This window comes from Manacus vitellinus, unplaced genomic scaffold (assembly GCF_001715985.3).
Source record: "Manacus vitellinus isolate BGI_N305 unplaced genomic scaffold, ASM171598v3 scaffold_75_pilon, whole genome shotgun sequence".
NCBI lineage: Eukaryota > Metazoa > Chordata > Aves > Passeriformes > Pipridae > Manacus > Manacus vitellinus.
The window spans coordinates 2,375,803-2,390,655 of NW_021940789.1; the positions used below are offsets into that span (position 1 = coordinate 2,375,803).

The 14,853-nt window shown below is 40.6% G+C and overlaps 1 protein-coding gene across 1 annotated transcript in view; it reads right to left on the minus strand.

The window, feature by feature from the left end:
- Window positions 1-14,853, minus strand: part of RLF (rearranged L-myc fusion) — a 50,658-nt gene that overhangs the window by 22,812 nt on the left and 12,993 nt on the right. The window contains 1 exon segment of the mRNA XM_029964593.1: window positions 5,450-5,582. Within this exon segment, the coding sequence (XP_029820453.1) occupies window positions 5,450-5,582 (133 nt within the window).

Below are 14,853 nucleotides of genomic sequence, written 5' to 3' on the forward strand. Positions count from 1 at the left end.
AACCAAGCTCCTCTGTCATGCAGATGGTAAGTGATGAAGGTAGGAGCAGAATTCAGAAATAAGTCACTAGCCAGACACCAATCTTGGTACTTAGCTTTCCCTTAAAGTGTCTGTTTTTTTTCCAAGCAGCCTGCTTGCAACAACCTCCCTTTTCTGAAAAAGGAACAAAAACTCATTTTGCTGTCTATTCCCCAGAGCAGTTGTTTTCCCCTCAGAGAACCTAATTTTGCACTCAGTCCTAAATCTGTTACATTTCCATATACGTCCATGAACAGACTTTCTTGTTCCTTCTCTTTCTAGACCTCCTGCTGTTGTCTATTCTGTCAGTGTTCTACCAAACATCAAGACTAAAACAGCTTGCTATAAAAATCAGTGCAGACACCCTGCAACCCTTCCCTCTTCAAAATCCTTTAGTTGAAGGGCAGTGCAGTTCCAAACTCCATACATATCCAAAGAGCTCTTTTATCCCAGAGCCAAAAAGGATAAGAGATTCCCCACTCACCCAAAACATTTGCAGTAAAAGACGATTTAAATAACAACACGATATTGTGAATATTATAAAGCATAGATGGCACTAGAGTATAAAAAGACTCTGATCGCTCTGACAAATGTTCATGAAAAACAGCACCTCGGGTGAGCGTTTCTGCTGAAAGTACCTCTGGAACAGGACAACAATGAGCTGAAGTGCAGTAACATATGTTAAGTAGGCAAAACTGACATTAAGGTATGTATATTTTACAATAGCAGTGTGGTAGACAGTTCTGCCAGCTTTCCTACAAACCAACTCTGGTCAGAGACATATCAAGGTGTTGGTGTCCAGCTGCAAAAAAAAAAAAAAAAACTAACCAAAAAACGGCCCTTTCTTCAAGCAAATATTAATGCTCCAAACAACCATCCTGAGCCTGCTGACAGTGAAAATCAGGAACCGTCACCCTAGCACATCGAAGTGAAATTTATTAACAGCCATACAAGCAGCAGAACTAAGCTGGTATGAAACCTGAACCGGAACAAATTTGGTAAACCATGTTTACAGTTGATGTCAGCTCCTTTTCCAGGCCAGTGCATAAAAACAATAAAGAAAGAACTCTAAACAAGAGAGGCAGGAGAATGACACATCTTCAGGATTGTTCAATCAAGTAAATATATGATGATCATTAACATGAACCACCACTTCACAAAACACAGCTCCATCTAGGCACACTGAGCTACTCTTACATCTGGTTTACCAGTGTCCCACAGCACAAAAACTAGGAATGCTTTTCAAGCGCACACACCACAAAACCCCAAAAAGCATGAAATACAACCTATTCAAAGAAATTAAGCTTTAGATGACTGAAATAGCACACACTTACAACAAAACTTCAGAATATACTCTGCGAAGCTGCTGTTGTACTGAAGGATAAAATGGCAGTTTGACTAAAACAACTGAAAGCCCATTGCACTGGAGCTCCTTCTGCAGTCTTTACTCCCCAAGCAAAACAGCAAAACTGCCATCCCTGCTGGGACCTGCAGAAAGTACATTTTGATTCCTGCTATTTCTATCAAATGGAGCTTGCTGGTCAGTAGAGAACATCATAAAGATCAAAGAAGTGACAGATGTCAGAAGGAAGACAAACCAGGTAACTCATCAGTGTCATATGATCTCCTACTACAGAAACAAGCATTTGCTTGGTATGATTCTGAAGGCAAAAAAGGATTAAGTTAATCCAGCAGACATCCAGAGAGAGTTGTTTAATACCAGCTCCAATCATGTTCTATACAAGGTCAAGAGAGTAATTCCAGCTACCCAGACAGACTTTCTGCAAGCCAAATGAAATCACAGCAGCATCTGACTGCCTAGCACAGAGGAAGCAACGGACTGAACAAAGAAATGGAAGTAAACCAAAACCAAGACTTTACTAATCATAACATGTGACACAGCTTCATGGATCAGTTAATATTTCAGCAATAACTTCTGTAGTCACTGAATTTGTCTTATGATATCAAGAGGATAAACAAGTTACATTAGAAGCACAATCTAGGAGTTAAAAGATTTTCCATATGCCATAATGGCCTAGGGAGCAGGATTTCTCTAAGTTTTCATTTTGTCTTGCACCAAAGCATGGGGTAAGAAGTCTGGCACATAAGTCTTGCCTTCTGAGAAAAAAGTAAACTTTACATATGGCCTCAATCTTAGAATCATAGGATATCTCGAGGTGGAAGGGACCCATAAGGATTATCAGTCCAACTCCCTGCTCCTCGCAGGACTAATTCTCTTTTTCTGCACCACTTTAAAAGTTTTAAGACTCCCAATATGCACTATTTCGATTCCTTTGAAATATTATTGGATAGCTGGCAACAACTACAGGAGACCTACGTTGTCTTTCCCAGCCTTATGTTCTCTCCTACAACTCCCTGCAAATATTCAATACCTGTTCATTGTGCTCTTAGTCTTCCAAGAGGCTAACAAGAACAAAACCCACCAAATAAAAACCCTTCCATCCCCTATAATGTAAGAGCACCAAATTATTTAACCATTAAAGCATTACTTTATAGTGTTTATAGCTATTAAATATCCCTGCTCCCCGCCTCCCTATTTTCCCATTTGCATTACTAATAATGCTACTCCTCTGAGCTACCACTTTCACAGTATTTGAACCAGGCCAGAAGAGCAGAGTAGAACATGACAGCACTCTCAGGTGGTGCTCTCACTGTCTTTCTACATTTCAGGTACCATATGAGCTCTGCTACTGTTTACTGTTCCCTGCACTGTCAGTTGAAAACAGTCAACCAATGTCTAAACTATCCTGCTTGGCTGCTAAGAGTACACATTCAGACAGCTCAAAAAGATCTTCTAGCTATGTCTAAGCAGCTACGCTGCACGCCCACAGGCTACAAGGATGACACTTTTCTTAGTTTATCTGCTCTTCAATACCCTCAAAGCAAGCAAAAAACCAAGACTGTCACAAATGCAAGACACTTGGTAAGTAGCAACAATTTGGCAGATCTTCGACTTCTCAGAAGTGCCCTTTACTTAAAATGTTTACCGCTTCACCTTACGATTTACTTGAGAAATGTGCTTTTGCAAGATTGGTTTAATATGGGATTCCAGAGACTGTTTAAGCATGCCTGTGGACTATTCTAGACTACCTGAAAATGCACTGGTGCAGAAAAGCTCCAACGAATGTCCTGTTGCCTCGGCTGGGATCCAAGACACACCAGTGAGGACAACTCTTTCGGACACCTATTCAGATCTAGCCAAACACAAAAATCAACAGTTTCAGGCTGCCAAATGATCTCAGAAATGGACACCTACGCTCAGCTCAATTCAGCATGGTTAGAGATGTGTCAAACAACGAGTTTGTCAGCAGAAACTTCAACCCAAATAAAAACCAAAAAGACTGAACAAGCTATTCTATCCTATTCCTGCTGAAGTCAACAAGTAGTCTGACCCTGAGGTAGCCCTGTGCAGGAACAAGGACGCATAGCAGCAAACAGTAATTTAGCCACTGTTAAAACCAGCCATGTGGGTAAAAAGCAAATTAAGTCTATAATGGAGTCCACACAGATACATATGAGGACATCACTCCTACTGGAATTCACACCGGTCCTCCAGAATAGCTCTTGGTTTGCCACATGTAAAGCGAGTTTGCAAAGCCAGCTAACCCTTAACCCCCACTGGTACACCGCTTTCCAAGTAAGGAATTCTTCAACAGCTGAAGGTTTTCAGGAATATGGACCAGTTTTAAAATGGAAGTCCTTTTGAGCAGAAATACACTAAGAGCAGCTGTCCAACTGGATGGCCTATCAACACTGCCAATGAAAGACTCCAAGGTAGGATGCTAATATGGAATGCAATTTTTTTCAAGATATGTTGGAGATGGGATTAAATGCTGTTTGGAGTTGTCCTAGTTTTGGCCAAGGATGAGAGGGGGCGGAGCCTGGAGCTGTGTGGGCATGTCTAGGTTGTTATTCTGTACCACTCACGTCATCACTTGGGGGCAGCAGTGAGGCATCCTCACTCCAGGAAGAGGGGGGCGTAGCTTCAGGTGGAATGGCAGGGTGGCTCCAGTTCGTCATTGGTTTTCATTGTCTTGGACTTGTGGAAGGAGAGTGGGTGCAGATGACTTGTTTGCCATTGTTTCTGTTTTCATTGTCGGGGCTTGGTGGAAAGACACTGGTGCAGACACTTCTGTCCGCCATTTTCTTCTCTGTCTTGAGAGCTGCGTGGCTCAGGCTGTGGTGCAGTCTCATTGAGTAAAACTTGGTGAGCATTTCTGCACGTTATCACCCTCTTTTATATACTGTTATTAGTATTGTTGCTGACAGTGTTCGCTTTCTTATCCCATTGCTGTTTTCAAGTAAGTTGTTCTTATTTCAGCTCGGAATCTCTGCCTTTGTCTCAATCTCACTGGTGGGCTGTGTGGGGGTGTGGAAGGGAGCAGCTGAGGGAGGCTTAATTTTTCCAGCTGGGTTTAAACCAAAACAAGAGTTCAAATGTTTTTGCCATGTTATTAATACCTGAAGTGAAGGCTAGTAGAGACTGCAGTCCACCCTTTGCTACTCTTTTTTTAATCCTTTTTTTAGCATATGGAAGCAACGTATCCTCTCAATAACCATAACATGTTTTTCATTTATTTATTAAAAAGTACTGACATAATAAAGAGGGGCTAGCCAAAGCCAGAAAGAAGGATTCTACTATGGAAGAAACCTTGACTTTTTGTTCTTCTTTAATTTTTAAGAAAATATTTTAAACTATTCTTCCTTTCTATGTTATTTTTAACTTTAGATTACCAGAGGCAAACTGCAGTCTAATGTACTGTTAATGGAACAGATAAAATACCTGAAAGTACTTAATGGTACCGCTAATAGATATGAAAAAAACTCCAGTGAGTAGAGGAGCAGTTTAAGAAAAGATATTCAGAAGACATTACATAAAGTGACACTAAAAATCTCCTTTTTTTTTCACCTCTCAACACTTTCTGATTAAAGATCTTATTTCAATAATCTAAATACAATGAGATTTCCAGCCCACAGCTAATAATACTTCACAATGCCCTTCCACATAAATTTTTTATGCCTCCCAAAAGCGTGGACACACACAATTCCTCCCTGTGAAACATTCAGGAAAACATTTCAAAGTACAGAGTTATGAGGAACGAACTACCCCAGGGACAAAAGTGTCTGTGTTTTTATGATGGAAAAAGAAATAATTATTTTTAAAAATGGAGTTTTGAAATATTCAAGCTGATGGATTGTATAGCCCAAGCAGAGATGCATCAGCTGCACACATTATTCAAAATGCCAGTGAGACAGTTTCATCACAGATGTTATTTAGCAACATGCAAATACTACTGCACAATACAATTTGAAATGCAACTGTCTTCTGAATTCAAATCACTGGTTACCCACCTAAACTGAACCAAGTAATTTCTTAACAACCACACATCTCTAAAAATCACACTCTTACCTTCCTCGGTTTCTACTGGTTGCTGGGATAGAATTTTAAGAAGAACTGGATTTTTCCATACTCCTTCCCTTGTGATATCCACCAATATTTGGAGGTTGTTATTCCCAAATTCCAGTAAAGCATCATGTGAATCCTACAAAATGTTAAAAAAAGTCATTAAAAGTCTTTGCTAAAAATTAAGCCAATGTAATTTTACATTATGTATCCTAATATTTCACTTTATTCTAATAGTTTCACACCATTCCTCTCTGTCATTACTGCTTTGACATGTTTGCATTGGGATTTTAATAGTCCAATGTCCTGTCACTTCTCTAATCCTACAGCGAAACTTCCCAATTTCAGACTACTGAGTTGACTGAAATGGCTTAACTCAAAAAGCCTATTCTGCAGTTGTAACTCTTTTGCAATTTTTATGTTTCTCCATGTACATGTCTATAAAATTACAGGAATTATTGTATAAAAGACAAAGGATGATTTTGTAGCAAAGCATATAGTGCTGTTGAAGAACCCGTAATGAAGGCTAAATAGTTTTCAAAGTGAGTAACAAAATGCTGAGAGTGTAAAATTATATATTTAGTGTTAACACTAAAGATGAGCCAGTCAATTCACTTCTCCAAGAATCATGAAAGTCAACACTCATTAGTTGAAAAAAAAAAAAGGGGGGGAAAGCAATGCAGTGGGAGACTTCATCATTAAGATGAATACATCCTTCTACTGGATACAGAGATGCTATTTCCTTAGAAACTAATCCATGTCCAATGCATTTCTGATCCTAGTCTTGATGCTGTGAAGGTTGACCCAGAGACCCTCCACACTTAGCAGGTCTCCATCTGAACTTTACCCATCGAACTTCTATACATATTGCTCAGAGCGATCAGGGCCCTACCACTTTGAATTCTGGAAATCTAAAGAGTGAAGGAGGAAGAAAAAAAGGACATTACACAGGGAAAGAAGTCTAGAGCCTAATGCAGAAAAGAAAGCAACCGGAAATAGATTCCAGCTACTTCATATCCCTAGTAGGGAAACCGATCTGGGGTGACCTGAAGAATTAAAATATCACCACGTAGAATTTCCTAACACTGACAAATTGAAGCCAACTAATTGTAAGCAATACACCTTTAGTAAAAATGCTTCTCACAACAGATCTTAAGTTCAGTATGTGGCAATGCCCCTTACTTCTGTTGAGTTGTGTTTCAAGTTGTCTGCACTTTTAACACTATTATTAAACTTAGGTTTTCTTTCAATAGCCTCTGTTGTATCCTCTAGAGATACTGGAATCAATTCTATGTTCTGAATGATCAGAATTAAATGGAGTTAATGTTATGACCACTGGGAATACCAGAGTAACCAAAGAGCTCATGGGCTCTCAAAACACAGCAGTGAACTGCTTCACACACTCCAAGACAAAAGACGTATGTTTTTCAAGTTCCTGAGTTACCTTCTACAACCAAGGGAATCTGTCATGAAAATGTCCAAGATTTTCCTATTAACCATTCACAGTAAAAGGCATCTTTGCATTTAATGATTAGATGTCCCTTAATAAATCAGATATTTATGTTCAATATCCAATATCAGATGCTAATTTCAGAACATCCTCACTTTTTTAATATAACAATCTATTTTATTTATTATACTGCAGTGAACTGTACTCTATAAATCTCTGCACAGGAGAACCTGCATTTAACTCTTGGGCAAAGCACTGCCCCACTAAAGAATGAAGCTTTACTCCCAGCAAAAGATTCACAAGGGGAAAATTACATTCTTGCAGTGAAGGGTTCATTTACACTGATCCACAGCCATCTCAGTTTTTTTAAAGGATTTCTCTCTAACTATGAAACCATCCTATCAGACATGCTACTTAGAAAATCCCAAATTACAGTGAAGCACAGTCAACACAGAATTCTTCCCTCCTCACTCCCCGATTACACATGTCTGCTCAAAGTATCCCACAGCATTCTTGTGTACTATATGTAATAAACTCAAGTATTAGTGTACCACTGAAGCCTACGTCCAGAAGCAAGTTCATACAGATCCACTCATTCCTTGGACAGTCTGTCAGTTTCTACAATAGAAAATTTTGTGTATGGACCTCTTCAGAGAGCCTGAACATAGATGATTTTGGGGCACTCTTTCATCAAGCTGAGAACACAGGCAAAGTTAGAAGAACATCGTTCCCAGCAAGTACCAAGTGAAGATTCCAGCAACCCAAAGGGGACCATGAAAAAATGTATATACTCCTACAAAGCTCATTATAGCAGACACATTACTGCTTACTCATCTAGCACACAATAAATTGTGAAATTCTAGAGGGTGAGCAAGAACACTGGGCAGTGTTCTGCAACACAGGTGTTAAGTATCTGCAGGAAATCTCAGAAGCAGCCAGGGAAGTCAAGAAAAAGTAATGCATATTTTGTATGTTTTTTGTAAGCTGATAAAGTATCACCAAATGTATCCCTGATTCCAGAAATGGGTATTACTGTACCCCATACCTAGGCTAATCTTCCTACATTAGTCATGACAGTAAAGTAACGTGATATCCTGACTCATCTTTAAATAAACAGGATTTCCAGCTATAATCAGTCTTTAAGGTAATAGGCCAGAGGGAAAAGGAGAAAGGAAAGAAAGCAAATTATCAGTTGTCACTGTTAAAGTCCTATCTAACCATTTGCCACATTCAGCAGCTAATCAGACTCCAGGTTTCATACAGTTTGGTGCTTGAGAGGGAGGGACTTGGACGTGGGATATTGCAGAGAAGCTGCTAAGGCTTGCCCTCAGATTATCACTACTTGCTGCTTGCACACCTGGACTCTAGTCACACCACAGACTTTAAGGAAATACAAGGCCCTTAAGCCAAGTTGAAGGACATGTACATCCATCTGGTTTTCTTCACTTTGCTGAGGAAAGGAAGAGCCAAGGAAAGTGAGAGAACAGCTCAACAGGACAGAACATTAAGTAACAGAGGACACTGAAGAGGCTGAGGTACTCAGTAACCTTGCTCAAGTCTTCCTGTTAAGATCTGCACTCTGGCCTTCCTGGTCCCTGTCACCAGTGGCAGAGCTGGAAGTGGGGAAGAGGCATGAATCAGCACAACAGAGATGTTAAGATAATCACATTAGCATCCATAGCACCAAACAGAAGCCAAGGGTGTCAATGGAGATTATGGATGTCATTGCAAGTCCTCTACTAGGCTCTGTAAGGTCACGGCCACTGGGGGAAGGTTTCTGGTGACTCAGGAAATCACAAAGAGTGAGAAACCCTGGGGAACTACAGGCCAGTCAGCATAAGCTGTCCCCAGAAAGAATACGGGACATATTCTCCTGGAAACCACATCCAGTAGTCTGACTACCTTCTGTCATAACAGGCTGCAGATTACATTAGTCACACTTAGAAAGTCTTCTGACAGTCTCCCACAGTATCTTTAAAAACAAACTGTTAAAATAAGGAAAAGTGGACAAAATGCAGGTGAAAAAACAGCTCAACAGCTCAGCTTGGAAGGCTTGTGACAACTGTACAAAACCCAACAGGCAGCTGTCTCCCAGTAGTGCTTCTCAGGGGTCAACAGTGAGCTGATACTTTTAACACCTTTATTGTCTGAATAATGAGACAAAGACATTCTCTGCCAACCCACAGGCCATACAGAACTGGGAGAGCAACTGACAATGGAGGGCAGGGTGGCCATTAAGACATTCAACAGGCTGCAGAACTTCACTGACAGAGACTCACTGAAGCTCAACACAAGCAAATGCAAAGAGCTGCTCCTGGCACAACCCCAAGTATCAGTACAGGCTAGTGATCAGCTTGCTAGGTTCCAGTTTGGCACCACAGGTCTCTAGGGTCTGTAATTTAACTGCAGGTCAGCAGTGAGCCCTTACTGCAAACAAGGTTAGCTGCGCTGAACAGTCCCAAACAGAATATAACCAGGAGGCTCATGAAGAGTTTATTCCCTTTAGGCACTTTTGAAACTCCACTGGAGAATAACACACAGCTTGCCCTGTACAACTCATTTACCATAGTGGAGCATGGCCAGCAAAGACCACCACCTTCAGAAGAGAGGCTGAAGAGGAAAATCTAAGACCTGTCTTTCTCTTCATTATATTCCCCCGACGGGAGTTGGAGTTGGACTCTGTCTAGCGAGGGAGTCACATGAAGGTAAATTCTGTAAGTGTGTGTGTGGGAGAAATGTTTCAAGGTTTAAATACTCTCACTTTGAAAGGTCTACCTGAAGTTTGTGCATCCTCCATTTCTTAGAGACACTTAACACTTACTGGGGCAGGACTCGAAGTAACCTGATTCAAGACAGCCTTTACTCTGAGTGAAGAGGTGGATCAGGTAACTGAGCTTCCTTCCAGCTCCAGCTACCTCATGACTCTGCCATAATAGATACCTTCAGGGGACTACAGATTCAAAGCAGTCAGTAGACCTACTGAATGGAAGTCAGTGCTTCTGCCCTGCCCGAGTACTTCTCTGATTGCAAGAACAAAATCAAACTAAGATCAGAAGTGAGTGAAAAAGCACACATTAGGAGTTCTTTTCAAACGCAGAACTATAGTGCAGGCTTCCACCTTCTAAGGAGCACCAAAGTTAAAAAGTCTCATAGCTGAATGCAACAATCAAGCAGTTTTGATAACTTTAACCATCTCACCTTCCTTAGCTTTACTCAAGATTTTCTATAAATATTTCCCCAAGGTTGATTTTATTTTAGATAACTGCTGTAACTGTGCTCCAACTCTTAGCTCCTAGCATACTTGCTAACTGAAACCAGATGTTAAAGACTAAGTTACTCCTAAAAGTGACTATAAAGTAAGTAAAACTAGTGAGTGAGTTATCAGTGAGACTACCCCAAAAATCAGTTGCTGATATTGGTAGAAGAGTTGGTGCTAACTGGTAGATGCAAAGATAGCAAAGTATGATGACTGATTTCTGTCCTCGAGCCTGAAACGTCACTCACAAGGTCAAAGGGAAAAAAAAGTCATTTTGGAGGTCACAGTTGGACCCTGAATTACATGTTCTTGACCAGAGCTCAAACTGCTGTTAGCTAACAGCACTGAGAGACCGACACATGAGCTACAACACATTAAGCTCTCAGGCTGTGTTTAACCATTTGAGAACATCACTTAAGCAATCCTTACACTCACACAGCTGTTCCTCCTCTCAAGTCTTTGCTTCCTGTGCAAGCTGGATCAGTAAACCAAACTCACCAGAGAGAGCCTCAGGGGAGGAGTGGGGTTTTTTGTTTTGTTTTGATAAAATTAAAGCATGATCAATTCCCCACTTCACACTGAGCTAAATGGCATGCCAATAGAATCAGGCAGGCGAATGATACACTTAGCGCTTAAGTCCATGCTGCTGCCAAAAGATGCTCAAGTGTAGCCTCAGGACAGCTTTAAAAATGTCAGTGGAAAATAACAAGCTGATCTAAACCTATATCCATGAAATATCTAACCACAGTCCAATTTCCATAACTGGCAGTTATGATCCTATATGAAGTCTATGTATATTATTTTATCCTCAGATCTGGAGGATTAAAAAAACAGTTACAGGTGTGCAGGTAGAAGAGATACTGGATCTTACCTACAAAATCAATAGAAGCTCATTCTGACAACCCCTACTTTTGGCCTTTCCCAACTACATGGCACACAGAATTAAGTCTTTTCAATACAACAGGTTGCCACTGTGCATTCTCCTCCCTCACACTAATGTTAGAGCATTAACCTCTACCAGTCTCAAGAGTAGATCAGGGTAAAGACTAAGTCCAAAAAAACCATCAGCATTTAAGAGCCTATGCATTCAAACTTCACCTAGAAGACTGAACTCAATGAGCTTTACTGAGCTCTGTAAAGGCATCCAGTACAGGTGTTATACCTTGGGGAAGGGTGGAACTATCAATCAAAGTACTGACGAGCTAGAAGCCACTGCCTCAGAAACAGCCAGAGCAGCCCACTTATCTGCCACCACCACCAGAATGATGTAGCTGACAAAAAAAAAAAAAATTCATACAACTTGGACATGGGTCAGGTACCACTACTGAAAAGACTACTGTCCCTCAGATTATGACATTCTGTGATCCAGACATCGAACACAGACAATGTCTTCCCAACAGCATCTCTTCCCTAATCCGAGGGCTTCAGGACACAGTACAGAGCCAGCAGAGCCCGGTCCAGTTATAAGGATCATTCACATTTTAGGGCTGAAAGAACCTTAGAAGGTGAGAAAGAAGGGGCTTATTATAGAAGTAAACTGATTTGCTGAGTCAGCACTGTGTTTGAGATTCAGGGTATCAATACCAAAATACCAAATATGAAATTCACCAACATACATAAGTAACTAACTACTGCCAGTACACTTCCTTTATAGATGCTTACCTGAACTTTATTGGACCTACTGAAGAATAAAAGGATAATATTAATAGGAATATTTGTGAAAATCTATTTTGAATACATAAAAAAAATCTCTGAATAAATCTAATGCAACATTTAAGAACATAGATCTCATTAAGCTAGGACACCACCATAAACAGGCCCAGGACATAAAATATTTCATTCCAGATGAAGTCAGGACAGGATGATACAGTAAGCCTATGGACAATGTTCAGAAGACAATCCTTGGAACAGGTGATTGAAGACACCAAGATTTTCCAATCCTGGCAATTTAAAGCAATCAGCACCTCCTACAATATCACAAAAGTTTTTGGCTTATGATCAGCCTCAAATCACAACTTTTCTAAAGAAAGCATTCATGTTTTTTTTTGTAAGGCTTGAAGGGAACCCTGTGCCCCAATCCATATTCAATAATCACAATGATATATCTCTCTTCTCACTAAGGTCATCTTTGAATGTGTAGTTTCATATTCCTCAACCGACCAGACTATATCCATTCCCACAGTATCTCTCCACTGAGTTCCTCCCCCAGATTAACTGAGTTTACTTGTATCAAGAGCCCTGTTTTAATTCTACCCCAATCTTTTCAATCATATTTTATAGCATTTCCCCAGCTGCATCTGCATCCTTTTGCTCACTGCCACTGTATAAATCTATGCTAAGACTCCTGCCATATAATCTCACATCTTGTTTTCATTTTGCACAGGTTTCCTCTGGTCTTGATTAGAGATAAGGAAAACTGGACTCATGGGGCTGCAGGACATAACTGCTGTTATTTAGGATAACAGAACAAACAGCTTCAGGACACCAAATAGAGCTTTTGATAGTATTTTGTATATTAAGCTGGACATCAGTGAAACTCCACTTTCAGGTCTAGGACAGTCCCCACACCTTGCTGCTTCAAAATGCAAGCCCTTACCTTTCACACTCCTGGAACGAAAAGTTATTTGAAGTTTCACCAACTCTCACAACCTGTGTAGATCGTTACAGAGCAACAATTACTGCAGGCAGATCTGAAATATACCTCTGTTCCACATTAGGAGTTATAGTCCTCAGAAGCCACATTTGTCCCTTTTATTAGGAAAGCAATAAGCACATTTACATCCATCAGTCTGGGGCAAGTACTAACATAATTTTGCAGTGCCTTGCTACTGGATTTGCCTGAAGATTTGCACATTAAAAGGTCACAAACTTTAAACCTACAAGACAGCCTACGAGTGATTCATGTCTGAAGGTTTCTCTTGCTCTCTGTATGACTGCGTATTCTGCCTCTGATGACAAGTGAGTTCCTATTATATTCAGGACAGAGTACAAATGTTCTCATTCTCTTATTTCCGCCAGAGTGCTACTTCAAAATCTCATTAGAAGCACCTCTGTAAAAGTCCACAAATCTCTTCAGAAGCACCTCTTTGTAAAAGTCCACAAATCTCTTCAGCAAGGTTTCAGAACACCGTGTTTAATCAGCTAACTATCTGAACTATAGGGACATTAAGTGAGCGCTAAACTTGGAAGTCATAGCTTCAAAAGGTCACGACAAAAATCAAGTAGATATTACTACATCTGGCAGTGGCCTTAGTTCTAAAGGTTGATGTGAGAGATCTGGGCTTGAGTCACCCTTTGTATAATCCCAGAAGATAAGGGGCTCATGTGTATGCCTCCAACACCAGTAGCTGGATGCTATGGATTTGTTACAGAGCAATTTAAACTTAGTAGTAGAATGGCTAAGGCTTAGTAAGAGAGTAGGCCTAGAAAGCAACACTCCAAAGTAGTAAGTTAGCAACCTTGTTTGTGAGCATGGAATGTGTTGAAGAAGTGGAAACAATAATCAAAGGATTTAGTCAAGCATGTATATAATGATTTGTTACCTTGGATGTGGTAAGGGTCTGTTAAACAGTTTCTAGGGGTAAGACAACTTAAGCAGATTTATGATTAGAGTAGATGATTACCAGTTGTTATCAGTATGAAATATGAGTTTGTGTGTAACTAAGTGTAACTGCTTTCATGTAGAAATTGCACGTAGACATGTTTGTGTAAAAGTATAAAAGCTGAACTGAGAATGAGGGTCTTTGGAATCCTGACTTGGGACGCTAGTCCTCAGGTTCCCGGGCCCCGAATAAAGCACCGCATAAACCGGCACTCAGTTGGTTTGTGTCTTTGTTACGGGCAACAGATTCAACCAAGGATTGCTGGTAATAACACCTTGAGAAAGAACAAGATGTGGCTGGAGAAGGGGCCATGCAGAGGTAGGGCAGCACTTTTCTGGGACAAACATCCTTGTTCTAGTTCCTGGAGATAAGCACAACACGCAAGCGCAGGAATGAGGCCAAGAAGTGGGGAGGGATTGCAGGGGAGGGATCAAGACCACCCAAGATCCCCAAAGCCTCTTACCCCTTTCCAGAAAGGTCTGAAAAAACTGACTGCACATGAGAAATAATTTGCACAGAAAGTGAGAAACCTAACTTCAGGACAGGGAAACCTACCTATAAAAAGGTACCCACACCATGCCTGGTGGCTCTACCAAAACACTCCTCTCAGTTTAAAGTGACAGGTTTATTAATTTCCAGTCTACTGAAGAGTTTCCACACCTGCTATTTCCTTGACTGCAGGTGAAAGAAAAGTAGAAGCTCCTTCAGAACCTGCATCTTCAGAGCTACTGCAGCAGCAACCAAGCCTCAGGGACTAAGGAAATCCCCAGTCTTAAGGGTATAAGATCTTATGATAAGTACAAGGACAGCTGCAAGGTCTAAATTCACTTCCACCTACTTCCTGCCAAAGTCTTCACTTCAGTAACTTATAACTAGTATTAGCTTCCAACTTCACCAGTCACAGTTAAAGCCATAACACAGCAGCAACAGAGCAGTCCCTGGTCCTGGAAGGGTCTATCAATATGAAGACAGAAATACCACTCCTGTCTTTAAGCTCCATGAGGAACACAAGTTCTTGCAGACAGCTAGGTACTACCTCCAGACTAAAACCCTGAAAACATCTCTACACAGTCTACAGCAGTCATCTTGATTTGAGTGTAGA